The following is a 27,591-nucleotide window of genomic DNA, read 5'->3' as shown; positions in this document are numbered from 1 at the left end:
TCACAGAAGAAAAATACCAGGAGTACTAAATATAATACAAAGTTGAGCAGAGACTGCCCAACAATTTATTACATGCACGCCGATAAAACAATACGGCGGATAGGGTGGCAAACTTCTAACTCACGATAAAAACGGTGGTGGAAATATCATCGCGAAGCGAGTGACATGATTCCAGAATACTACAACTCTTCGAGCGTCGGAGTGAGGCTCGAGAATACTTATTGCGGGTGGCGGAAGCGTAAACGATACAAGTGACCAATATCCGGGATCGCGCAGGACTGACTGGGACTCCTCTAGGCGTCGGACGCGCTATCAAACTCTTCATCCAAGAGATCGCCTTCATCAACATCTGGCCAAATCAACAAGCCAGGTGAGTACTATGAAAGTACTCGCAAGACAGTTCGGACATAAGGTATAACAAATGCAAACATGAAGCACATGAATAAGTTAACCAGTGCGATCAGACGCAGAGATAATAAATACTGGGTGCCAAACGAGGGTCTGAATGACGCCTCGAGCGGAAACTGCAGAATAGTAATACTGGTGCCAAGCGAGTGTCTGAAAGACTCCTCGAGAGGAAAATGCGGAATAATAATACAGGTGCCAAACGAGTGTCTGAAAGACTCCTCGAGAGGAAAATGCGGAATAAAAATACAGGTGCCAAACGAGTGTCTGAAAGACTCCTCGAGAGGAAAATGCAGAATAATAATGCCACAGTCGGGCGTCGGGGCGACACCACATAAAGGGCTTATAACAGAAAGTAAAGACAGTGCATGCCGCAGTCGGACGTCTGAGCGACATCGCATAAAGGGCTTATATTTAAAGTGAGAAACGAGTACACGCCACAGTCGGACGTCTGCGCGACGTCACATAAAGGGCTTATATTGTAACACAACAATACAATAGTTCGGGAATATAACTCATCACAAGCACGAGACAAATATAATGTTAGTCCATCCACAGGAATAACAATAAAATTGAATTTACCACTTGAGCTTGTTCACCGGGGGCAAGATTTTCACATGGATAGATTTGGATGTAAAGTCTACATTACTGATCATGGATACGATGATTTGGAAAGAATTGACTCTGCAGAGTTTGTACTTAACCACAGCCAACGGATTCCAGTAGTCACGGGGACTAGTTCCGTCTACGGTGTTCTGGAAGGAACACGTCTAACCAGTACACACCCAATTTAACCATCCGAAGCCAGGGATCACCCTCGGCAACATTCAGGAAAAACCCTGAGTCGGGGAGGCTACAACCTCGCGTAGCATGGGATCAAATTTCTATACGCGCGCTATAAGGGGGTGCCCCCCTCTCGGTCCCAACCGGAAACACCCATGCCCCCTGACCGAATGACTGGCTTTAATCCTGGGCCAAGGTACCATCATCCCGGCCTCTCTGTTTGGTGTGTACACGGAAAGAGGTTACCAACTTACTAAACCGTATCCTGGCAATGAGACATGTGGTAGCACGGAAAGGGGAAGGGACGATAACACGGCTCCAACCATGTTAACGTCGGAAAAGTCGGATGACACAAGGCTGGCATGCTACAACAGTACCACCTTGCTGCCCTTCATGTCACCACATGATTAGGCCACCTCTCATCAGAGGTCATCGCAACTTTGGAACATGCGGGAAAAGATCGATAACGTGGCTCCAACCACGTTAACGTCGAAGAGAGTCGGATGACGCAAGGCTGGCATGCTACAACAGTACCACCTTGCTGCCCTTCATGTCACCACATGATTAGGCCACCTCTCATCAGAGGTCATCGCAACTTCGGAACAACCGGGTCGTTGCCTTACAAGCAACGAGATATTTACCGACACTCATATGCCACACACAAACTTTCACATGAACATGCAAAACATCTGCCATATCAAATGTTCAAACATGCTTGCCTGGTTCGGAGAAGTCGGAGTCTAGCTCGGCGAAGTTCGCGGCTCCGTCCCCTCTCCCGGAACCTACGGCAATCACGAAACGGGGTACTAACGTGAAAACCAACACACACACAGAAACTTTGCCAAATATTTTCCAAATAAATCCCATAAAAAACTAGACAAAATTTTAAGGATGTCAGAAAAAGAATCACTCAAAAATACCTTTTTATTAAAAAGTTATAAAGGTTTCTATCCAGGGACCTTTCTGTAATGAAACAGAAAAGTTCCAGGGTTTTAACTGAGAAAACAGAAAACGCTTCGGCTGGGAATGCGCAAGCGCAAGGAGAAAACGTATTTTGCTCGAAGGCGCCAACAGAAAACGGTTCGGGGAAATAAAACAAAGGCTGACACGCGGGGCCCGCATGTCAGGTTTGAAAGCTCGCCGGCGCCCGAAGACGGCGGTGGACGCCGGCGTCGAACCACGGCGAGTTAGGAGAAACGGAGGGTACCAAGAGCTTCAGTGTCTTCTTCCGCGTCGGTGGGTGGTGGACTCGTCCAACGGGGAGCACCACGTCGACGGCGACACTATCTCCGGCGGACGGCGGTTCGGGTGAGGTTGGGGAACTCCGGTGGAGGGCTGCAAAGTACGAATTGAAGCGCGGGTCAGAACGGGTGATGCAAGGAGAAGCTACTGGCAAGAGAATGGGGGCTGCGGAGCACACACGGGGGCGAATCGGGCTGGATCCCGTGGCGGATCGCGGCGGCCGGAGTCGAGGAAGGAGACCTCCTCGGGGCTCTTCTAGTGGCTAGGCGTGCTCTAGGGGAAGTGTAGGGCTGGTGGGTGCTCGAGTTGAAGCTCGGGACCTCTATTTATAGGCAGATCGACGGGGTGGCCGTGAACGGAGAATCTCCGGCGAGCGATTACGGCGGAGCAGTGGGTTGGCAGGGGGTTTGAGCGGTCGAGCAGCATCAGTGGATGTTACGGGACTCGTTTTGCAGCTAAACGGAGCTGGTCTTGGCGTAATGGCGTCTGTCCACGGTGAGGTGACCGCACGGGCTCAACGGCAGCAGAGAGCGCGCTCCGCGCCCTGCGGTTCACGACGAGAGCGGCAGCGCGTTCGGGGGAGTGGACGGCCACGCGGCGGGCTCCGGTGGTTTGGGCGGTGCTGGGTGTAGTCGGCGGCGCCGTGTCTCCCGCTGGCGTCCGCAAAGCCGCCGCCGGCGTCGGTCACGGGGCGGCGCACCTTCTGCTGCTCGTCGCCGACGCCCGCAAGATGCCAGGCACTCGTGCGGTGCAGGAACAAGTGGGCGAGGACGAGGAGCAAGGCGACGCGAGGGTACTGGCGAGATCGACGCCCGTTTCTGAAGAAAACGACAGCAACCACTTGACTGAACTCTGAACTTACTGAATCTTGACAGTGACCAAGCATTGCAGGTGTTCGACAGTAGGTTTTGGTAAAGAGATAAATTTTTCTGGAGCTGTAACTTGGTGAGATGATCACTCAAAGCACCCAGGGGCTGCATGAATTTACTTGGAATTTTTGGAGAAAGTTTTGAATGAATTTCACCAAATTTGGCAAATCTGGTCCAAACTTGCAGCTGATGTAGTTTGAAATTTTTGAACTGGAGACCAGTGGATCTTCATGGTTCCAGGTTGAGGGTTCAAAGGACTAGGAGGGGAAAGAAGTTTGGGGCCAAAAATCAAAACAGAAGAAGGGGTTCCTTTGTAAATCTCCAAGAGGTAGAATAGAAGGCAGAAAAATATTTGAATGTAATTTGAATGGAAATAAATACATGGGGGGTTCAACTTGCTGGATTTGATGCAAATCATGATCCAGAGGTGAGGGAAAGGTTAGGAGAGAGGATTTGCACTTATGCCATGGCAAGAAGGAATAGTTGAAAGTGGCAAAGGACTTTCCAAAAGCCATAGTGCATTCTCAAAAATATTTCAAAGGTTATTTTCTCAAATGAAAAACATTTTGTCTTGAGTCCAATGAAAAGCAAGAACCTCCAAGACCAAAGGAAGATCTTGGGTGGATCCAAACAAAACTTTTTGCCATAAAGAAAAATATTTGAGAGTGAGAGTTCTCTTGAAGAAAAATTTTAAAATCACTCCCCTCAAGTCAAATAAAACCTTTTGAAAAATCAAATAAAAACTTGGGTGTCACATGTTGCCGCCGATGGATCAGGACGTCGGTGACAAGGCGGCGGCAGCGCGCTCACCGTGCATCGGAGCGGACAGATCGCGCGCGATGGGGAAGGTGCTGGCGCGCGGAGGGCCCTGGCTCGAGGAGATCCAGGTGACGCTGCCGGCGCTTGACGCCGCCGCCATACAGAGCAACCCCTCCTCTGAATCCAGATCAAGCGAGGGTGGGAAAAGGAAAGGAAGATACAGATACCTACGAACGAAAAATCTGGACGTGGGTAGGCCTCACCGGTGGAGGAAGGTCGGGCGAAGGGGCGGCAGCAGGCGGGCGAAGACGGTGGGCGGCGCAGGCGGGCAAAGACGGTGGGCTGCAGATCCGCGACGTATCCGAAGCGCCGGCGGGGGCGGCGTCCTGGTGATCCGCGACGGCGGCGGCGGCGGTTGCCGGCGTCGCGGAGGCGTGTCCCCGGATCAGCGGCGGCGTCTGCGGCTGCGCCTCGTCCGCATGGTGGCCGACGCGAGAGCCGGATGGCGTTGGCCAGAATCAGAGGAGGGGCGGCGGAGATTTAGACGAGAGAGAGAGAGAGAGTGGAGACGAGGAGCGACGAGAGGAAGGATGCGAACAACTACGGGTCGGTTTTTTTTGGGTGAAACAGGTGGTGAAAGCAGACGAAAAAAACCTACGAAAAAAACCGGACGAAAGTGGTGGGACGAAAATAAACCCGGAACGCGGACTACCAACTAAGACATTAGGAGTAGAGATTTATTTTAGGAAACAAATAACATATTTTCTGAAAACAAATAACAGATTTTCTGAAAACAAATAAACCTCATCATGAAAGCATTTATGTACCTATTTAATTTGTTATCTGTTTCGTGTTTTTCTGTCGTTTTTTTCGTCACACCAACACCCTCGTCCACGGTCTTTGCTTTTTTTCTGGAGTAGAGATGTCTCATTACGTAGGTCTTCGTTCGTTTCTCCCACCTCCCCCGATCGATATGTCCTTCGATGCCCTCGCACGACCACCTCCCTTGCGTTTTTTTGGCCCAACCAGTCTCCAGTCTAGCCTACTCAACAGCACGAACCGGAAAAACCAGCCCACCCCTTCGGTTCCTCCTCCCCTCTCGTACGCCTCACATGCGCAGAACCATCTAGGGCAAAACCACACGCGCGCATGCCACTGCCGTCGCCGCCCCATCCTCTCCCCCAGCCCTCCATCTCCAGCCAAGTCCTCTCTTCCGTGCCAGGGGCCTCCTCCGGTCTGATGCATCACCGTTGGACGAGTCGTGGCGACGGTGATGGCGGCCGGCATACTGTGGGGCTACCTGGTGGGGGCGGCAGTGCTTGACCGCTCGTGGCATGTGCTTGCGACAGCCGCTGATGGTAGAGCACAAGACCTGCAGTGGGTAACCATCTGCAAGATCAACATGATCGTTCACGTGGTCGTCGCTGTCGCGAGATTCATTATCAAGGTCCATGTCGTCTCATCTGACTCTGGCTTCACCCTCCTCCCGTTCCTCTTCGAATTCGTGTGTTGATTGAACCAGATATTAAGTTTGTTTATTTCTGAATTCCTAATATTTATCTCTTGAGTTCACGTGCAATGCAATATTTTATTTATGAGTTCTGAACCTGAATTTTGTGCATACAGTTGCATACTTGCATATACTGTAGTGAACCACACACATTACTGGGAGAGGAGGGGAAGAAGAGGATGCATCCCGAAGACAGATGATGTAGGGTGGAACCCTATATGGCCGATCTTTCACGAAAGGAGCGGATCCCAACTAAGAACACGAAGAACACGAGGTGAAACATGAGGGAAAACACAAGAGAATCACTCAAACCAACAAGATTCGGTCACACATATGCTAGAACCTCGAAACACGAGAGGAGATACAAGATCCACGATCAACAAAGGACGATACAAAGGTAACCAGTTCTTCTCCATGAGGAGGTATTGATGGGGCCGCCCAAGAGGGGGTCTTGAATCCAACGTGGATCTTCTCCGAAGAGGGGTCGCGGTCTCTCTCAAGGAGTAGATCCGTATGGATGAGCGAGGCTCTATCTCACATATGAGCTATCACAACGCTAACCCTAGAAAGAGGGAGGAGGAGGAGGAGTATATATAGTCTAGGTGGCCGAAGGGGTACATGGGTGTCGGTGTCAAAACCGGCAGATCTCGGGTAGGGGTCCCGAACTGTGCGTCTAGGATCGATGGTAACAGGAGACGGGGGACATGATGTTTACCCAGGTTCAGGCCCTCTCTATGGAGGTAATACCCTACTTCCTTCTTGATTGATCTTGATGAATATGAGTATTACAAGAGTTGATCTACCACGAGATCGTAATGGCTAAACCCTAGAAGTCTAACCTATATGACTATGGTAATGTGTATATCCTTTCCGGACTACCCCCTCCAGTTTATATAGACACCGGGGGGATCTAGGGTTTACATAGAGTTGGTTACATAAGAAGGAATCTTCATAATTGGTCGCCAAGCTTGCCTTCCACGCCAAGTAGAGTCCAATCCGGACACGGGTACGGTCTTCGGCCTTCATGTCTTCACAGCCCATCAGTCCGGCCCAATGGATAACAAGCCGGACGCCCGAGGACCCCTTAGTCCAGGACTCCCTCGGTAGCCCCTGAACCTGGCTTCAATGACGAGGAGTCTGGCGCGCAAATTGTCTTCGGCATTGCAAGGTGGGTTCCCCTTTTTCCGAACTCCAAGATAGTCTTCAGATGTATTGATTGTATTCGGACTTGTATACACAACTGCAGAGGATATAATATTTTACGAGTTCAATCCCACAACAACTTTTTGGTAATATGACATCACGCCTGCTTCGGCCATTATTTGCGAACCGCTTTAGCTGGCCCGTCGCCCCACGTCTCAAGACGCGGTTTTATTGGCATGTCTTATCCAAGCGGAGATCGTGCCTCCCTTTTTTAAGGGATTCCTGTCAACCCGGACGTGGGTAACCCAACCGTCGCTTGGGTACAACTCCTTGGAAACAAGCAAGTTTTCGAGGCCTGAAAGGAGACGTTTGATTTTCGCAGCCTTTATATATAGGGGTACAGACCCGTCTTTTTCTTCCACGCTTGCTTCTCCCTCAGGCCCCGCTATCCCGAGCTTCACCACCCGAGTTTCGGTCGCCACTAGCCCCAATTATGTCTGGATCCAGCCGTCAAGGCCGGTGGGTAGCTTCTTCTGTCACGGAGGGAGATATTGCAAAGCTTCGGGCGGCGAGGTATTTGACCGCGGAAATCCATCATCGGCTTCCCGCCGAGGGGCAGGTTATTCCCACCCCCAGATCCGGCGAGAGGGTCGTGTTCGTGTCCCACTTCCTTCACGGGTTAGGGTTTGCACTTAACCCCTTCGTCCGGGGCTCATGTTCTATTACGGGCTAGATTTTCACGATCTGGCCCCAGACTCTGTTTTTCTTATCTCGGCGTTTATCGTCACGTGCGAAGCCTTCCTCCGGACTCCCCCACACTTCGGCTTGTGGCTCAAGATCTTCAATATGAAGCCGCAAGTGATAGAGGGGGAGCAGGCCGAGTGCGGTGGTGCTTCAATGAGCAAGCTTGCTAGCGTCGTTTGGCTGAAAGGATCCTTCGCCAAATCTTCCGATCTGTGGCAGCAGGGGTGGTTCTATATCACCGAGCCCCGTGGCTCCAAGTGGGCAACTGCGCCTGTATTTCGATCCGGCCCCCAACTCAGCTTGCATCGTGGATTAATAAGGGGTTGGACTGGGGATCAACGAATGAGGTGCGAACTCTGCAAAGTCGCATCCGAAGCCTCATTGAGAAGGACATCGATATAGCCAACGTCGTTCAAGTAATGTTAGTTCGTCGGACCCTGCCGTGCCAACGACGGCCTCTCCGCATGTGGGAGTTTAATCCGGAAGGGCCGCGGACGCTTCAGCACTTCCTCGGCACTACGCACGAAGGAATGTGGAGATTATTCTTCGGGAAACGAAGGCAATGGCCGGACACCACCGAAGATGTCGGCCTAGACTGTAACCATCCGGATACCCCAATAAGTACCCGTTTGCCGAATACCTTATAATTAGATACCCAGTGGCAAGATACCGACAGTATCATCCTTTTTCAGGGCTGGATAAAGAAGGTGGAGCGGATTAGGTGTCCGGCTCCCCTTCCCGAAGACTCAGCTACTGCTGTGCTAACAAGGATGCTGGCCTCGGCACCGTACCAGGCACCAGCAGGGGAGGGTGAGAAGACCCAAGATGACCTTGGTTCCGGAGGTAAGTCAGACACTGAGTCTGGAGAAATCGACCTTTCCTCGCCCGAAGACAGAGGCGGAAAAGGACCCAGTATCCCTTCTCCAAGCAGGAGGAAAAGGGCCGCCTCCGAAGATTGGGAGGGGCGGTCTTCCAAGAAGGGCAAGATGCCACCGAGCGGCTTGGGTTTGAAAAGTGACGCCGTTGAACAGCTCCAACAGGGGGACAAGCCATCGGCCAAACCGTAAGAGAGTCCGGAGTACTTTGATAGCGTCCTGCTCCGTTGCTGTTACCGAAGATAATCGTAACGCATTCATGCATTTTCGCAGGTCGGCACAGAGTTTTTCTGGGCGATCCTCTTCTTCGGGGAGTCTTCTCCCAGAGATGATGGAGAGCGAGACGCCTCCTCCAACCTCCTCGCCCAATATGGCGAACGACTCCGAAGTGTCATCGCGAAGGGTCTCTTTTGACCAACAAGTTACGCAGGAGACAGGAGAGGCAGTACCCGAAGGTGGACCTCCGGCCATCCAGGATTCCAGGGCTGATGCTAACAAAGGCCCCGGACTATCTGGTTCGCAGCCGACAGTGATTCTAGAGACGGGTGAACAGATTCCTTCAAAGGATGACTGTGCCCCTGGAGCGGTTTCCGGAAACCCGGAGACTCCCAATATATTGCGGGACATGTTGCGGAAAGCATCTGTCTCGGGGGAACAGCGTACCTTGATGGGTACAGTGATTGAGAAGATTTTGTCCGCGAAGAGCGGATTAAATGAAGCTTTTATGAGCCTACTGAAGGGCCTCGAGGTTTGTGACATAATGTTTTTCAGCTATGTTTCATTTGCAAAGATGCGCCTGTGTATAGGTAGTAGCCCCTGAGACTCAGGTTGTCTTCCATTAGGAAGCAAACAGAGGATCGAAAATGATCCTTTTGAGGACTAACCTGATGAACTTGAACACAGGCTGCTTCCCCCTTGGCCACTTCCCGGACTATGGAAATTGCCGAGCTGCAGCGGAAGCTTGACGTGGCAGGGGATGATCTTGCGTTAATCAATACGCGTCATGACGAGTCGCAAGGTATGTATTCGGGGCAATCCCCATACATTTTTGTGGTATAGGCGTGATGCTATAATTTTTATGCTGGAGTATGCGTGGCTGCAGATGGTGCTGCCGCCGTTGAAGTTCTTCGAGCGGAGCTGGCCCGCACCAAGGAGCAGGCCCGGCATAGCAATGTTGCTGCCGAAAAGGCATCGGCTGAGCTAAAAGCCGAACAAACTGCACGGCGCCAAAACGAGGAGAAGATATCCATGGTGGCGCTCGAACTGGAAAATGCCACTGGCCGCTGTGAATTTCTGGAGAAGGAGAATAAAGCCTTAACGGCTGAACTGGACAAGGCCCTACAGGAGGCGAGGGAAGCGCGATCAGAATCCAGAGTAGCCCGTGAGGAGGTTCGGCAGGCGAAGGAGATTGTGGCTGGAAAGCCTTTTTTGCTCCAAACTAAGTTCGGTGGCCCGGACTATGCTCAGCTTAACCAAGTGTGGAGTTCTCCGGACGAGTTCTTGGACTTGCCGAAGAGTTCTTCCGATGCGGCGCAGTATTGCCAAGCGCGAGATGGATATGCAACGGAGAAGCTTTTTTGGTCGCAATTTGGCGCGTCAAAGCGCCCTCTGTTGCTAAATGAACAGATGTCCCAATGAGCCGAACTTCATAGGATATCCGGCGCTGCCATGAAGGATGTTATAATCCGGTTGTGGCCAACCGAGCCTGTTCCGAATAGCTATTTCGGTTTGGTGCAGAGGCTTGTTGATGCGGTGCCGCGTATCGACGTTGTGAAGCGGTCAACGTGCATTGAGGGTGCACGGATGGCCTTTGCCCGAGTCAAGACGTTTTGGGGGAAGATGAAGGCAATCGATGTTGCGACGGAGAGTCCACCCAAAGGCAAGGACCGTCCGGAACCGGAGCATTATTTTGAAGACGTCCTAAAGGCCGCCCGCTTGATAGAGGGTCAATGCTCGAAATACATAATGTTCGAGTGAGGTGTATGATAATTGTAAAAGACAATTTTATAGTTAATCTATTTTTATGTTTTGCTCGAAAGCCTGAATTCCTCCTGTGCGGCCGTTTTAATATAATCTGAAAGTTTTCCAGTCGTCAGCTTCAACCCCCTCGTAGGAAGTACGGGGGTGTTCGGAAAAGCATTTAATCACTCTTTATCCAACGTCTTGGTCCATGAAGGAGGTGATAATGCGGCGAACCAGGCAATCGGACTATAGGGCGTTAACACTTTCACTTAGCCATAGGAGTTTTATTGTGGGGCTACGACATAGCCCCTAGTATGTATGCGGCGTATGGTGCCTTACATATTAGATCTGAAAGAGATCCCTCGTGTGACACGGAGAATCGCTAAAGATTCTAAGAAGTCGTCAAGTGGTTGACCAGCTCTCGCCGCATCATGACAGTCAGTTTTCGGCTTTCTCTACTGAGGTGCTCATCCGGTTTAGACCAGGGCACAATCGCAGTAGTTCTCCCTTTACTACCCTAGCCGATAGAGCGGAACGTAGGGTAGCAAGCACAGGAGCCGGGCAACCCAACTATTGACCCAAGATAATGATTCAGAGCTGATGCATATAAGGCCAAACTTGCGACGCCGAAGTGCGCTGTAGAGCTGTTCGGGCTTTTGCTGGCAACTCATTTGTTCCCATACCAAGCCCCTGGCAGGTTATGCCAAGGTATATTTGTGAAACAACCATAGCAGCCGTATTCCGTGGCGAGACAACACGGATGATTAGTTCAGATATGTTTTACTGGGAACTGAGTGGTATGCCAATGATTACTTATGATATATATAAAAGCCATCCTCCCGGCTATTTGACATGCTCGGGGTTGGAGGCGGAGGAACAGGCATAATACAGGCTCAATAGAGAGTGCGGTCTACAAAAATTTATTTTGGACCTCCTGTCGCACGTCTGCGCCGCCCGTCCTCGGTGGGGGGAATCCTTGATGGAAATAGCCCCTTAGGTGAGTATACGGATCCGGACTCCAATAGAGCCAGTTTCAGATATTTATCCTGTTCGTCACCTGTTTTTAAAGGATAGCGAAGGAAGAAAAAATAAAAAGGAAAATAAATAAATAAAATGTTACTGGAGTGCTTGCAGGCTTGTTCGTATTGTGCTTCCGCCAATGCCCATGGTATCTTGAGTGCATAATGATGTATGCGCGGTGCAAATTTTGTAGGTGTATGGAGTGGGCGGCGGAAGCCGGGTTGCTATTTCCGTTCTGGGAGTTGTTGATCCTCGGGTGGAGATTGCTTCTGACCCCCAGTGTTTCATTGGTGAACCTTTCCGTCATCCCTGTCGCCTGGCGGCCTCCTCCCCCTGTGTTCGGCATTGAGCTTGCCGGCCTGTTTAAAGACCCAGCAGTTTCTGTTGGTATGATTAGCTGGTTTATCGGGGTGGCCATGAATCTGGCAGGGTCGGTCCAATATCCTGTCCAGGTTGGATGGTTCATCTCGATTCGCCTTAAATGGCTTCTTCCGCTGACCGGGCTTGGGGTTGCTGAATCCGGCGTTGACCGCTGTGTCACATGATCTTTCATTGTCATTACGACTGTTGTTTTTGCTTCGTCGTGGCTTTCCGTTGCCGTCTCGGATTTCGGAGGTGCCCGGGTTGCTGGCGCTATTGCTTCTATGAGTGAGCCAGCTGTCTTCTCCCGCGCAAAAGCGGGTCATCAGAGCAGTGAGGGCTGTCATGGATTTAGGTCCTTCTTGGCCGAGGTGGCGTGCCAGCCATTCGTTCCGGACACTGTGTCTGAAAGCCGCAAGGGCTTCCGCGTCTGGACAGTCGACGATTTGGTTCTTTTTGACTAAGAACCGAGTCCAGAGCTCCCTGGCTGATTCTCCGGGCTGCTGGACAATGTGACTTAGGTCATCGGCATCCGGTGGCCGGACATATGCTCCTCGGAAGTTATCGAGGAAAGCCTCTTCCAAGTCCTCCCAGCTACCTATGTAATTTTCAGGCAGGTTGTTTAACCAGTACCGAGCTGGCCCTTTTAGTTTTAGTGGGGGGTATTTAATGGCGTGGAGATCATCCCCACGGGCCATATGGATGTGGAGGATGAAATCTTCTATCCATACCGCGGGATCGGTTGTCCCTTCGTATGATTCAATATTGACGGGTTTGAATCCTTCGGGGAATTCATGATCCATTACTTCATCAGTGAAGCAAAGCGGGTGTGCGGCACCTCTATGTTGGGCCACACTGCGACGTAACTCCGAAGGAATCCCTTTGCGGTTTACGGCTCGGGCATGGAGAGGTTTGACACGTCCGAATAGGTAGCCATCGTCGTGTGTCGAGGCATGCTTTCGCGATCCGTAGATCGGTCTTGAGTGTCTTGCTCTATTGTCCAAGTCCCACTGCAGGTCGTCTGGGTAATCGTGACCTGGGTTGTTCTTGCCTTTACGGCGAGGTGGGGTGGTCTGGTGTTCGGCTTGAGTTGCCTTTTTATCTGGACAGAGTTGTCGGCGACCTGCCACATTGTGTGACGATGGAATGGGCCCCAACGCCCCATCATCGGACTGGTATAGCAATCTGTGCTTTGGGTGGCTTTTGGCTAGGCCACTAAGGCTGTATTCTTCGGCGACCAGGACTTCGGTCCATCTGTCGTTGAGTAGGTCTTGGTCAGCTTGAAGCTGGTGCTACTTCTTTTCAGGCTCTTTGCCGTAGCTATCAGCCTGCGCTTGAAGCGCTCCTGCTCGAGGGGCTCTTCGGGTACGATGAAGTCTTCGTTGCCGAGGCTTACCTCATCTTCGGAGAGCGGAAGGTAGTTGTCGTCCTCCGAACCATCGCTGGGCAGGGCCTGTTCGTCGGGGCTAGCTTGCCTGTTTTCCTGTTCCTCATGCTCGGATATTGCTCCCACAGGGTCTTCATTGCTTTCGGCGCCATCCGGAGTACTATTTTCTCCAGTGCCATTGTTGCTGCGGCGTGACTTGGAGCGGCGTTTGGGGCGTCGGAACTTAGCCTGTGTCTCAGGAGTTTTATTCTCAATTGGATCTCCCTTGTCATTGCCGCGAGACTTTTTAAGTGTATCGATCATGTACACGTCGTATGAGGGGGTGGCCGTCCCATGCCTGATGACTGGCGGGTCTTGGCCTTGCTCCTTGTCGGCATCGTCGTCTATACTGTCAATGTCGTCGGAGCCAGAAGCGGGCATGTCGGTTAAGTCCTCGATAGTGGCTATGAAGTGGGTGGCGGGTGGGAAGCGAGATTCTCCATTATCAGCCTCTAGCTCGAACCGGACATAGTTCGGCCGTGAGTCCCCCATCGGGGATAGGTTTTTCAACGAATTCAACACATCGCCAAAGGGCGAGTGTTGGAAGACATTTGCGGCGTTGAACTCGATGATTGAGAACCGATCCAACTCGATGTCCGCAGGCGTACCCGGTCCGGGACTTATAGCCGGAAACGAGTCCGGAGTTCTATGGACGCAAATATTGCGGGGTGTCGAGTCTGTGTGCAGCTCCAACGTTGCGGACTCTGTGGCCTCGGATGGCATGATCTGCTTCAGTTCTAAGGCCGTTGCAGCAACAGGAACCATCTCCTGGACGTGATCCGATGACAGATTTAGGTCATGTTCATCGGGGCGAGGGGGAGCGATCGTTGCGGTCTCAAATCCGTTGAAGATCAAGTCTCCACGGATGTCCGCGACGTAGTTCAAGCTTCCAAATCTGACCTGGTGGCCAGGGGCATAGCTATCGACCTGCTCCAGATGGCCAAGCGAATTGGCCTGCAGTACGAAGCCGCCAAACACAAAAATCTATCCGGGAAGGAAGGTTTCTCCTTGGACAGCGTCACTATCGACGATTGAAGGGGCCATCGAACCTTTCGTCGACAGCACAGTGGAACTCTCAATGAAAGCACCAATGTCGGTGTCAAAACCGGCGGATCTCAGGTAGGGGGTCCCGAACTGTGCGTCTAGGATCGATGGTAACACGATGTTTACCCAGGTTCGGGCCCTCCCTATGGAGGTAATACCCTACTTCCTGCTTGATTGATCTTGATGAATATGAGTATTACAAGAGTTGATCTACCATGAGATCGTAATGGCTAAACCCTAGAAGTCTAACCTATATGACTATGGTAATGTGTATATCCTTTCCGGACTACCCCTTTGGTTTATATAGACACCGGGGGGATCTAGGGTTTACATAGAGTCGGTTACATAAGAAGGAATCTTCATAATTGGTCGCCAAACTTGCCTTCTACGCCAAGTAGAGTCCAATCCGGACATGGGTACGGTCTTCGGCCTTCATGTCATCACAGCCCATCAGTCCGGCCCAATGGATAACAGGCCGGACGCCCGAGGACCCCTTAGTAGTCCAGGACTACCTCAATGGGCCTCGGGCCCTTACAGTGTGCGCAGATAGGGGAGGTCGGATGTCCGGGTGTCGGGCCGGATGTCCGGGCCTTCGCAAGGTGCCGGATGTCCGGGCGGTCGGGGCTGGCCTTGACGCTCTCTGGATAGACGGGGTCCGGATGTCCGGAGGCTCGGGACGTGCCGGATGTCCGGGCTCGGGGTCCGGATGTCCGGGCTGGCGGGGTCGGCCCCGGTGCTCTCTGGATAGAGGGTGCCGGATTTTCGGGCCTCGGGCCGGATTTCCGGGCTGGAGCCGGATGTCCGGGGCGATGCCTGTCGGCTGGACGACTGGTGTGGACGATGCTCCAGGGGCCGGATGTCCGGGGTCGAGGCTGGATGTCCGGGGCCTGGAAGTTGTTCTTGACTCCTTCCGTTGGTTCTCTTCATCCGTGAACTTGAGGACTTGTCCGCCTTCAGGTGCATCTTCGGGAGGGTCCTCTTGATACCTAATCATGCACAACATCTCGGACTTAGGTAGTAGCCATGTCTCGAGTGGGTCATATGTGATATCACTAAGGAAGGAAGTCACCTCGGTCTCGAGAGCTCTAACTCGTGCTCGTGTCATCGGTCCTCTTGGCACTTGATGAGAGGATGGTAGGTCCATGGGGATGACCATAGGATGCTCCGCATCATCTCCCCTCCCTTGGGAAAGATCCGATCTCGGATCGAAATCCTCATGACCATGGTACGGGGAGAGATCTTTGACGTTGAAGATGTTGCTCACGGAATACTTGTCGCGTGGGATGTTTATCTTGTAGGCGTTGTTGTTGTAGCGTGCAAGCACCTTGAAGGGTCCATCGGCTCGTGGTAGAAGTTTGGACTTGCGTTCGTTGGGGAAGTGGTCCTTGCGAAGGTGTAGCCACACAAGATCTCCAATGTTGAATATCATGGGTTGCTTGTTGACGTTGAGCTTGGTCGCGAGTCGTTGTACTTGGCGCTCGATGGTGTGCCTTGTATCTTCATGCAACTTCTTGAGGTAGTTGACTCGGGCACTCGCGTCCATGTTGGTGCGCTCTTGTAGTGGTAGAGGAAGAATGTCCAATGGGGACAACGGGTTGAAGCCGTAGACGACCTCGAAGGGGGACTTGCCGGTAGTCGAATGTCTTGCACGGTTGTAGGCGTACTTGGCGATAGGTAGGCACTCCTCCCACTCCTTGATGTTCTTCTTTATCAACACACGTAGTAGAGTGGAGAGTGTACGGTGCCGTCGGTTTGAGTATGGTATGCCGAAGAGAACAATCCGAGCTTGGCGCATAAGGTCTTCCAAAAGAAACTCAAGAACTTGACGTCGCGGTCCGAGACAATCGTCTTTGGCACTCCATGTAGTCGCAAGATTTCCCTATAAAAGAGATTTGCAACATGTGAAGCATCGTCTATCTTGTTGCATGGTATGAAATGTGCCGTTTTAGAGAATCGGTCCACAACAACAAACACGGAATCCTTTCCATTTCTAGTTCTAGGCAAACCAAGGACAAAATCCATGCTAATATACTCCCATGGGAGATATGGAATTGGACGGGGCATATAAAGTCCATGAGATTAAGCTTTAGACTTAGCTTTGCGACATGTAGAGCATCGAGTGGTGAAGCGTGAGACGTCGCAGAACATCTTGGGCCAAAAATAGTTCTTGGAGAGCGTAGCAAATGTCTTGTTGCGTCCAAAGTGTCCCATTAGTCCTCCTCCATGAGATTCTTGCAAAAGCAACAAACAAAGAGAAGACTCGGGGATGCAAAGTTTGTTAGCTCTCATAAGATAATCATCTTTGATGTAATAGCGTTCCCAAGATGTATGCGTCAAACACTTGGCATAAGGAATAGCAAAAGTAGGATCATGCGCATACAAGTCTTTTATGTGCTCAAAACCAATGACATTCAATTCAAGTTGAGTAATAAGCATGCATATACGGGAAAGCGCATCCGCCACAACATTTTCCTTACCTTTAATATACTTGATGACATAAGGAAATGACTCAATGAACTCACTCCACTTAGCATGACGCTTGTTCAACTTGGTTTGACCCTTAAGATATTTAAGCGTTTCATGGTCGGTATGGATGACAAATTCATGAGGGCGAAGATAATGTTCCCATTCACGCAAAACTCGCACTAAAACATATAGATCTTTGTCATACATGGGGTAATTGAGTTGCGCTCCGGAGAGTTTCTCACTAAAGTATGCTATGGGGCGCTTCTCTTGCGTTAACACACTTCCTATGCCATTACCGCTAGCATCGCAATGAATTTCAAAGGGTTTGTCAAAGTTGGGTAATGGAAGCACGGGAGTATGAGTAAGCAAATTCTTAAGCTCATTGAATGCGCTATCTTGAGATGGTCCCCAAACAAAGGGTGCATTCTTCTTACTCAAAGCATGTAAAGGAGATGCAATAGTGCTAAAGTCCTTCACAAATCTACGGTAGAAACTGGCTAAACCAAGGAAACTACGCACTTGTTGCAAGTTGGTTGGTTGGGGCCAAGTTTTAATAGCATTGATCTTAGATTCGTCAAATGAACACCCTTAGAAGACACAACAAAGCCCAAGAAAACAAGCTTATCAACACCGAAAAGGCATTTGTCCATATTAGCATAAAAGCGCTCTTTCTTGAGGGTTTGCAAAACGATTCTAAGGTGGGTGGCATGATCTTTGAGAGATTTGCTAAACACAAGAATATCATCAAAGTAGACCACAACAAATACACCAATATAGGGCCGAAGAACAAAATGCATGAGTCGCATAAAGGTACCGGGTGCTTCGGATAAACCCATTGGCATAACAAGCCATTCATATAAGCCAAACTTGGTATTAAATGCGGTTTTCCATTCATCACCTTCTTGGATGCATATTTGATAGTAGCCACTTTTAAGGTCAATTTTAGAGAAAATGGTGGCTCCGCTAAGTTCATCAAGCATGTCATCTAGGCATGGAATAGGGTAACGATAACGCACGGTAATAGCATTGATAGGACGACAATCGGATTACATGCGATACGTACCATCTTTCTTGGGAACAAGGATGACCCGGACGGCACAAGGGCTCAAACTTTCTCGTACATGGCCGTTGTCGATGAGTTGTTCTACTTGCCGTTGGATCTCCTTAGTTTCCTTGGGGTTGACGTGGTAGGGAGCCTTGTTTGGAAGTGGTGCTCCGGGGATTAGGTCGATGCGGTGCTCGATGCCTCGTAGTGGAGGTAGTCCCGGAGGTAGCTCATCGGGGAAAACTTCTTGGAATTCCTGCAATAGAGAAGATAACACTAAAGGTAGATTGTGAGAGGTGTTATCTTTTGGTGCCTCGTCTTTGCACAATAGGACGTAGTGCATTACACTTGATGGGTTCTCACACACTTCTCTCATCTCATGTTTGGTGGCAAATAGGACTAAGTTCTTCTTGTCGCTCATCGTGGAGGCACTCAATTTGGGCTTGTGGCGCTCACTCTCTTTTTGGTGGTTCGCTCTTTCACTATTCTCTCCACGATGGGTGGCTTGCTTGTCGGCGATCACTTGTCTTGGAGACATAGGTCATAGCACATACTCCTTTCTTTCATCTTGAAGCTATAGTGGTTTGTACGCCCATTGTGGGTGACACCTCGGTCAAATTGCCATGGCCGTCCAAGAAGGAGGTGGCACACGGTCATCGGAATGACATCACACTCCAAAGTGTCTTCGTAAGCTCCGATCTTGAAAGAAACTTGTAACCTATGCTCGACTTGGATAGTGCTGGAGTCGCTTAGCCATTGAACCTTGTGGGGGTGCGGGTGCTTCATCTTGACCAATTGGAGCTTGGAGCATAATTCTTCACTTGCGAGGTTATGACAACTCCCTCCATCGATGATGACCTTGACGGACCTTCCATTGATACCGGCCTTGGTGTGGAAGATATGGCATCGTTGGTCTTCGTCTTGTTGATGCTGAAGAGTCAAGACCTTGGAGACAACGAGAGCGGGGCTCGAATCTTCGTCACAAAAGACTTGATCATCTTCATCGTCGTTCACTTGCCGGTGCATGGCCACTTGGTCAAGGGCTTCCATTTCTCCTTCACTCATGGAGTCATAGGTTCCGTCGTCATTGAGGATCATGGTGCACTTGTTTGTACACTCGAAAGACTTGTGGCCTCGGCCGCCGCAAGTGAAGCATTTGAAAGAACTTGTCTTGATGGTCTCATCGGTTGGTGTAGATGGTGATGAAGCTCTCGACTGGAAGTTGCTTGAAGTAGGAGGACGACTTGAGGTTGTCAAAGTTTTCTTGTAACTTGACTTGTCGCTGTTGCTTGTAGATGGCTTGGTTGAGGTAGAAGGTGTTGGACTCGTTGAAGCTTGATCATTGGAGGAGCCATAGGACTTGGATGAGTACTTGGCATACTTGAAGTCATCTTGCACTTGACGTTCCGCTTTGGTAGCTTGGTGCACTAGCTCGATGAGGTTCGAGTATGGTTGGAAGTCGGCGATCTTCTTGATAGGATGGTTGAGTCCATTCAAGAAACGTGCCATAGTTTGCTCATCATCTTCCGTGACATTGGCTCGTATCATGGCAATCTCCATTTCCTTGTAGTACTCTTCAACGCTCTTGGTTCCTTGCTTGAGGAGTTGGAGTTTCTTTAAGAGGTCACGGTTGTAGTAGGTAGGCACGAAACGTGCTCTCATGAAATCCTTCATTTGTGCCCAAGTTGTGATGGGTGGTTCACCTTTTGCCGCTCGGCGCTCAATGACTTGTTCCCACCAAATGAGGACGTAGTCTTGGAACTCAAGGGATGCCATCGCGATCTTCTTCTCTTCTTCATAGTTGGGCGAAGGGGTACATGGGCCTCGGGCCCTTACACTGTGCACAGACAGGGGAGGCCGGATGTCCGGGCGTCGGACGGATGTCCGGGCCTTCGCGAGGTGCCGGATGTCCGGGCTAGCGCCGAATGTCCGGGCGGTCGGGGCTGGCCTTGACGCTCTCTGGATAGACGGGGTCCAAATGTCCGGGCGGTGGGCCGGATGTCCGGAGGCTCGGGACGGGCCGGATGTCCGGGCTCGGGGTCCGGATGTCCGGGCTGGCGAGGTCGGCCTCGGTGCTCTCTGGATAGAGGGTGCAGGATTTTCGGGCCTCGGGCCGGATTTCCGGGCTGGAGCCGGATGTCCGGGGCCTGTAGGTGCCTGTCGGGTGGACGACTGCTGTGGACGATACTCCAAGGGCCAGATGTCCGGGGTAGAGGCCGGATGTCCGGGGCCTGGAAGCTGTTCTTGACTCCTTCCGTTGGTTCTCTTCATCCGTGAACTTGAGGACTTGTCCGTCTTCACGTGCATCTTCGGGAGGGTCCTCTTGATACCTAATCATGCACAACATCTCGGACTTAGGTAGTAGCCATGTCTCGAGTGGATCATATGTGATATCACTAAGGAAGGAAGTCACCTCGGTCTCGAGAGCTCTAGCTCGTGCTCGTGTCATCGGTCCTCTTGGCACTTGATGAGAGGATGGTAGGTCCATGGGGATGACCATAGGATGCTCTGCATCAACACAGGTCGAGAAGCTTGCGGAGGCGGGGAGATCGGGTACAAGGTGAGAATCTCTATAAACACGTGTTCGCCGTCATCTTGGCAGGCCTTGCCTCTCACCGCTCCATTGCCAGGGCCTCCATCTTCCTAGATCCCGCCGTTCCGTGATGAACATATCCCTTGTCTCCGAACGCTGCAGTTTGTGGTACACTCACAATTCCAAACGATAGGGTACATGTTCTAGATATGTATAATTCAGATCTCTGTGTTCTATCAATCTTATTAAGATGTTTTGTATCCTTACAGGATATCATAATTGCAAGTAAGAGTTGAAGGAAACCATGTTCCAGCGGATAAAAGTCCACATAAGCTGGACTGATGTTGTTATTCTGATCTTGGTTTTGTTTCTGCAGGCTTGACGGATTAACTCCTTGGTGTACCATATAGGCAAGGGACGTAGGTAGTTGTCTTCCAAATTCTGACGGTTACTCTGGGTTTCAAGGCTTGTTCGGTGTGGCATGGTGCTCCTAAGTCCTGCAATGGATGCACATGTATCATTCTGTACTGGGTACGTTCTTGGCATCTGGTTGTGCTTTTGCTCTATGGTAAATGAAAGGCCAAAGAAATAAAGAAAACGTTTGTCTAGCTCTTTGTCTTAGGCATGATTGTGATCAGATGTTCTTGCTTCCTTCAAACACCCTTTTGTTGAATGATTCTGCACAAATGTGAGGTCATATGTGTTAAATATGTGCATTCTTTTAGGTAATATCCAAATGAAACCGACAAAAGTACTGGAGTATTTTATGTATTTGGTAAATAAAAGTGCCATGCCAAAAGATGTCTTGTCTTACCAAGATTGTTGAAGGAAAAAACATCTTCTGATTTCTTGAAACTATCTTTTAGTATTTTTTTCGAGAAAACCCATGAGAGCGTGCGTTTCATTGCATTGTAAAGAGGGAGAGTTTGGTTACATTCCTCCTAGGAGGCTAATTACAGAGACCGGACTAGTGGACATCCCAAGTCTGGGGGGTAACGGCTTTGAGCCCTAGCGCGCCCGCATTTGCCCAAAGGGCAGCTTCTTCCTTGATCTTCGCTACGATGGTGTTCATAGATGGGCGCGCTCCGTTGAAGATGCAGTCATTGCGGTGTTTCCATATCATCCATGGGACGAGGAGGGTCACGGTACCGAGGCCTTTGCGCATGGGCGCAGGGGTGGAGTGTCACGCCGATTGCCACCAGTCTAGAAGCGAAGGCTCGTCGTCAGGTGGGGTGCAGGGGATCCGCAGCCAGCTTAGCGTCTCGTGCCAGGTTTGCCGGGCCAAGGGGCATGCGAGGATGAGATGGTGCATGGTTTCAGGCGCCTGGTCGCATAGGGGGCACCGTGCGGGGTGTTGCAGCCCACGGCGAGCAAGCCTGTCGGCGGTCCAACATCTGTCGAGGTGGGCGAGCCAGTGGAAGAAGCGGACGCGCGGCGGTGCCCAGTGTTTCCAGGTGAGCTTCCAGGCGGCGCAGGTCGTGGAGCCGGCGAAAGTGGCCGTGTAGGCCGACTTGGCCGAGTAGACGCCGTTCGCGCTCCATCTCCAGATGAGGCGATCGGGCTCGGCAGAGAGGGTCGTGCCCGCGATCCTGTGCCAAAGCTGGAGGTATTGCCCGATCTTGTGGATGCCAACCGTGCCCTGGATATCTCGCGCCCGACGATTGTCCGCCAACCCATCTGCAACAGTCCGGAGTTTGCGACAGCGTTTGGGGATGCACGCGTATAGGAGCGGGGCGATCTCGCGGACGGACCGCCCGCCGATCCATCGGTCCTCCCAGAAGAGGGCGTGTGTGCCGCTTCCGAGCTGCATGGTAGTGGAGGCGAAGAAGAACGCGCGCTCCTCAGCATCGAATTGGAGGTCGAGGCCTGCCCATGCCTTGGTAGTGTCCGTGCGGCTGAACCATAGCCACCGCGTGCGCAGCGCGAGGCTGGTGCGCGCGAGGTCGCGGACGCCAAGGCCACCAAGAGGGATTGGGCGGGCAACTCGCTGCCAGTTGACGTGGCAGTGTCCATTGTTTGCCTCCGTGCGCCCGGCCCAGAGGAAGCCACGTTGGATCTTCTCGAGCGCCTTGATGGTCTTCTTGGGGGGGGGGGGCCAGAGCCAGCAGCTGGTGGATGGGGATCACGCTGAGGATGGCTTTCACAAACGCGAGGCGCCCAGCCTTGTTCATGAGGTGTGCCTTCCAGCATGGGAGCATGCCGTCTGTTTTGTCGACGACGGGCTGAAGCTGGGCTGCGGATGGTCGGCGTAGCGTGAGGGGGATGCCCAGGTAGGTGATGGGCAGCTCGACGATGGGGCAGCCGAGCGAATCGACCACATGCGCGGCCTCGTCCACGCCGGCGCGGATCAGCGTGGCCGTGCTCTTGGCGAAGTTGACCCGTAGTCCTGAGGCGCGCCCAAAAAGTTACGGGATGCTCTTGACGGCAGTGACATCGCTTAGGGTGGGGTGGCAGAAGAGGATCATGTCATCCGCGTAGAGGGAGACGGATGGCATCGGTCGCCGAGGGTGAAGGCGCTGCAGGATACCCAACTCGGTTGCGCGGTGGAGAAGGCATCCAAGCGTGTCGACGGCGAGTACGAAGAGCTGGGGCGAAAGGGGGTCGCCCTGGCGGAACCCACATCGGTGCCAGATAGCAGGGCTTGGCTCTCCGTTAATAAGCACTATGGTGCTTGCCGAAGAGAAGAGGATGGCAAGCCAGTCGAGGAACCTGGAGCCGAAGCCGTATCGGCGAAGGGCATCGAACAGGAATGGCCATCTGACCGAGTCGAAGGCGCGCGCCAGGTCGAGCTTCAGGAGCACGCGTGGGGCGCCGAGCTGGTGCAGCAGACGAGCCGATTGCCGGACGAGGATGAAATTGTCATGCAGACTGCGTCCGGGGATGAAGGCGTTCTGGCTTGTGCTGACAAGAGTGTTGAGCTTGGGCGCGAGGCGCAGCGACAGGACTTTGGCGAAGATCTTGGCGACCAAGTGAATGAGGCTAATGGGCCTGAAGTCGCCGAGGGCGTGGGCGTTGGCACGCTTGGGCAGCAAGGTGAGAAGCGCCTGGTTGAGGCAGCTGAAGCCGCGGCCTCGCAGCGCGTAGAGCTGACAGAAGACGTCGACGAAGTCCTGCCGAACGGTGGGCCAACATGCGCGTAAGAATTCAGCCGTGAAGCCGTCAGGGCCCGGGGCTTTGCGCGCGGGGAGCCGTTTGACCGCCTGCCAGATCTCCTCGGCGTCGAACGGGGCATCCAGGTCCTCCAGATTGGCGGGGGTGATGAGGTCCGTGAGGTCGAGCGCGCAGTCCCGGGGCGCCTCCGTGCCCAAATCGCGTCGAAGTGGGCGTAGGCAGCCGCGGCCATCTCCGCGGGGTCGGTGACCACGCTTTCACCGACAAGGAGGCTATGGATCCTGTTCTTTTGGCGCCTATACGTGCATTGCCGATGAAAGAACGAAGTGTTGGCATCACCGTCCTTGAGAGTGGCGAGGCGGGCACGTTGCTGGGCAATGGTGCGCTCGAGGGAGGCAAGGCCAAGATATGACGCCTTGATTTGCCGGCGCAGCCAATCCTCGTGCGGGGATAGGGCGCGGTGGTCCTGTGCTGCATCAAGCCGGAGGAGGAGCTCCCTGGAGATCGCCAGCTTGAGCCGTACGTTGCCAACTGTCTTCGAACTCCAGCTTGTGAGCATGCGCGCCGTGGCCTTCATGCGAAGCATGAGCCGCCTGAATGGGTCCGGGTCATGGACGGAGTGCCAGGCAGCTGTGACGATGTCCTGGAAGCCATCCAACCGGATCCAGAATTCCTCAAAGTGGAATCACCGGTGGGTGGGTGGCATCGGGGCGCAGTCGAGAAGCAAGGGACTGTGGTCCGACACGACGGAGGCGAGGCAGCGAAGAGGGCACTCCCCATGGAGCTCTTCCCAGTCAGCCGTGCAAAGGACACGGTCTAGGTGAACGAGGATCGGGGGCGACTGCTCGTTGGACCACGTGTACCGACGTCCGTTGAGGTAGATCTCCTTGAGCGCGAGGTCATCGAGGATGCGCCGGAAGCGACCCATCATGCGGCGGTTCAGGTGGCCATTGTTCTTGTCTTCATCTCGAAGTATGAGATTGAAGTCGCCACACACCATCCATGGTCCAGGGCAGTCTACGCGAATGTCGCGCAGCTCTTGCAGGAATGCTATTTTGTCGGCGTCCAGTTGGGGTCCGTAGACCACGGTGAGCCACCAGGGCGTGCGAGCGCTCGATGGGTGAGAAACCTTGGCTGTAATGGCATTTGCCGTGAAAAGAGGATCGGTGATGGACACCTCATGGCTCTTCCACGCAAGCATGATTCCGCCGCGAGTGCCAAGCGCGGGAAGGTACACGTAGTCGTCGAAATCCGAGCCAAGGGTAAGGACAGTCGACGAGCAAATCAAAGTCATCTTCGTTTCCTGGAGGCAGACAATAGAGACATTTGCGGTAACAACGAGCGAACGGACGGCGGTGCGGCGAGCGCGCACGTTCCAAATGAGCATCTTGGGGTTGTGATCCATTGAGGAGAGGTCTATGATGTGGCGCGCGGCGTGGCTATGCCTTAATGGGGCTGCCCGCGACCATCATGGTGATCGGCGCGATGGTGGGATCCGCGGGGAGCTCGCGATGAACCAGAGCGGCGATGGCCGACAGGACGGACAGGGGAATGGTCGCCGTGAAGAGACCCTCATACGCCTGCATCTCCGCTGCGGTGATCCTCTGATCAATTCCGACAATGCCGAGGGTGCGCAGAATGTGGATCTGGGCGCGCCTCTCAGCTGTCGGCGGCGCGGCCGTCTTGCGGGCGGTGGACGTGGCCGATCTCCCGCGCCTTGGGGTGAAGTTGAGCGGGGTCCGTCGCTGGCGCCGACCAGGGATTGGAAGGGCGGCGTCAATCTGCCTGGTTGCGGCGGCAAGGAAGTCACCCAGGGTCCAGGCCGCAGGCGCCGTGACGCGCGGTCGGGAACGGCGCATGGTGATCTGTTAGTATATAAAAGTGACATAATAATATCAATAATATTTAGCGATAATCTTCATAATGAGTTACAGACTGTCTTGGGGTATTCTGAAATAATAATATCAGTAATGTTGTAGGATGTTTTCTAATAGCAATTGTTGTACGTATATTATAACTGAAAGATTCTAAGATAGTGAATATTTCTTTTCATAGATAATAATTTGTAGTTATATAATATTTCATTGGTATTTTCATTCTTCTGTCCGTTTTGCAGATTGTGGAGGTTTTAAAATTAATTATTTGATGGATTGGCTTTTGATACCTTGTTTCTATATCATCTTCTAGATAGCCAAAATGAATCGCTCCGCAGACTAGCGGATCCACTAAATTGGGGCACTGGATGCTAATTTCCAAGGCAACACCAATATGAGCATAAGGACCATGAAATGTATCATGTATGATTTGTTCAAGGAATACTGGACTATCCTCTCCGCGGAAAGGACTATCAGAGGTTTCATGTTGCATTGCTGCTAGACGGCAAGTCGGACCAATTGTTGAGATTTATGTGAATAACCATTCTGGTAATTAAGAAGTTCACGCAGAGGGTGACAAAAGGGTTGGGTCAAAATAAGTTACATGTATTACTAATTAGATGATTGATCATAGCAAAAAAATGGATCCGGGTGTTCAGATTCCATGGAGGTTATTCTTTTTAATGGGCAACATGAAAAGCTAGAAAGGATGAAAGGTATTGCAAACCAAGGTTGATTCCAGGATCTTCAAGTGTCTTAATTTGTATAATTTACCTTTTTTAATGGGCAACATGAAAAGATAGAAAGGATGAAGCATGATGAATTTGTCTAAACAAGGAACGTGAGGTGTTATCCATGGTGGAGGTGACCTAACATGAGGCTGGATTATCCTATTTGTAATTAGCTAATTCTCCATACCAAGCAATCTTCTTCAGAAGATCAACACTTGCCCGAAATATTTTAGTCAGACCCCATGAGTGGTTGTTCTGCCTTATATATGTGTGCAACACGTCAGATGCAAAATAATTCAATCAACTAAAGCAATCAATTTATGCACTGGATCATATGCCAACACATCTACAAACATCCCTGGTAAATACTGGAGCTATCACCTCCATAAACCCGTGTGAGCTGCAACCTCCACACACAGAATGGCCTCCTATTGATTGAAGAGTAAGAGTAGAGGAAGATTAGCTATACCTGGTACGGCTCTACGAACTGTTCGAGTCGTCATCGGCGTCGGCCTCATCCGGAGCCTCCATGGCCACATGTCTGTGAAGCTCGTGTACACCATCCTGCTCATGTCCAGGCTTGACAAAGGGGTGGATGTCGATTTGGGGAGAGGATGACTCGGCCACGACGCGGTAGAGGCACGCGAAGGACCAGTCACTGCTGGCAGCGGAGTCATAGTCCACGTGGCCTGCGGCCGCGACGTCGGCGAGGACAAGGCGATCACAGCCAAGCGCAGCCGCGAGATTAAACAAATTTTCCTTATCCTATATAAATAAATTAAAATGTTTCAATAAATTTCAGATGACTGCTTATATATATGAACATTATAGTTGGTTTTTTGCTCCGAGAGAAATGCAAAATCCCTCAACCTTTTTTCCAAATGCACGGCAGAACCATTGCCCATTCATTTAGGAGAAGCAAAACGCAATAACAAGGCTATGTATAAGAGACTGGAAAGTGACTTTACTATATCAAGTTCCATCAGCATGACAACCAACACAATCGTTCTACAAAGTAATATAGCATATAACCACCTCCAGGATTTTAGATTGAATTGTATAAATCTGTATAAACCCACTTTTTGCACACATGATGTTTGAGAATGTGTATAATTATTTAAAACTGAAAACAAAACATGTAACCCGATCCATTCTAAACACTAAAGAAGTTGCACTTCCTGCTTGCAGCGTGTAAAATGTTGCATTTGAATGTCTGTTTGTTGGAACTACATAGTTATGCCATATCATTCTTTCATAAAGTTACCCTAATAGGTGAGAGCATCAATGAGATTTTGTTGATATATCACGAATTGGTTTAGAATATTATATGTTTTTGAGATATAATGCTTGTGGTAAGACATCAAAGAAATATTTAGAATTGCCGATGAAGGTATTCTGGAACAATGATGTACTAAACAAATATGTCTGAGTTGGTTGAATAGTACGGTTTATTTTTGTCCCACCACTTTCAACCGTTTTTTCGTTGGTTTTTTTCGTCTCCCCTCCCACCACCACTCTCCAAGTTGGTTTATTTTCCTCTTCATTTTTTAGCAAAGCAACACTTTCCTAACGTACAAAAAATCACGGACTAAGCTTTCCTAATTTATCCAAATCAATCGATCTCTCTTATTAATGCAATTTATTTTAGGAAACAAATAACAGATTTTCTAGAAACAAATAAAAAGTTTT

General features: G+C 51.3%; 1 protein-coding gene across 3 annotated transcripts; it reads right to left on the bottom strand.

Moving 5' to 3' along the window:
• Positions 1–27,123, bottom strand: LOC141023338 (uncharacterized). 3 transcript variants are annotated; one of them, XR_012184418.1, is made up of 2 exons: positions 26,372–27,123; positions 1–349 (listed from the first exon to the last, which is right to left on the bottom strand). XR_012184418.1 is itself a non-coding variant. In XM_073500067.1 (2 exons), exon 2 carries the CDS (start codon positions 15,935–15,937, stop codon positions 14,651–14,653), a length of 1,287 nt encoding a protein of 428 aa, XP_073356168.1. In that variant the 5' UTR covers positions 15,938–17,929; positions 26,372–27,104; the 3' UTR covers positions 11,093–14,650. The 3 variants fall into 3 exon arrangements, 2 of the variants coding, with proteins under 2 accessions (XP_073356168.1, XP_073356167.1); XM_073500067.1 differs by lacking the exon at positions 1–349 and adding an exon at positions 11,093–17,929 and having other exon boundaries at positions 26,372–27,104; XM_073500066.1 differs by lacking the exon at positions 1–349 and adding an exon at positions 17,941–20,864 and having other exon boundaries at positions 26,372–27,112.
• Between the last annotated feature and the right edge of the window lie 468 nt (positions 27,124–27,591).

The sequence above is a fragment of the Aegilops tauschii genome, chromosome 5 (assembly GCF_002575655.3).
Source record: "Aegilops tauschii subsp. strangulata cultivar AL8/78 chromosome 5, Aet v6.0, whole genome shotgun sequence".
Classification (NCBI taxonomy): domain Eukaryota; kingdom Viridiplantae; phylum Streptophyta; class Magnoliopsida; order Poales; family Poaceae; genus Aegilops; species Aegilops tauschii.
This window is presented reverse-complemented; position numbering and strand designations above follow the sequence as displayed.

Bases quoted from the DNA above. Each gene is read 5' to 3' on its own strand.
- LOC141023338 (XM_073500066.1), bottom strand. From the start codon at position 19,960: ATGCACGTGAAGACGGACAAGTCCTCAAGTTCACGGATGAAGAGAACC.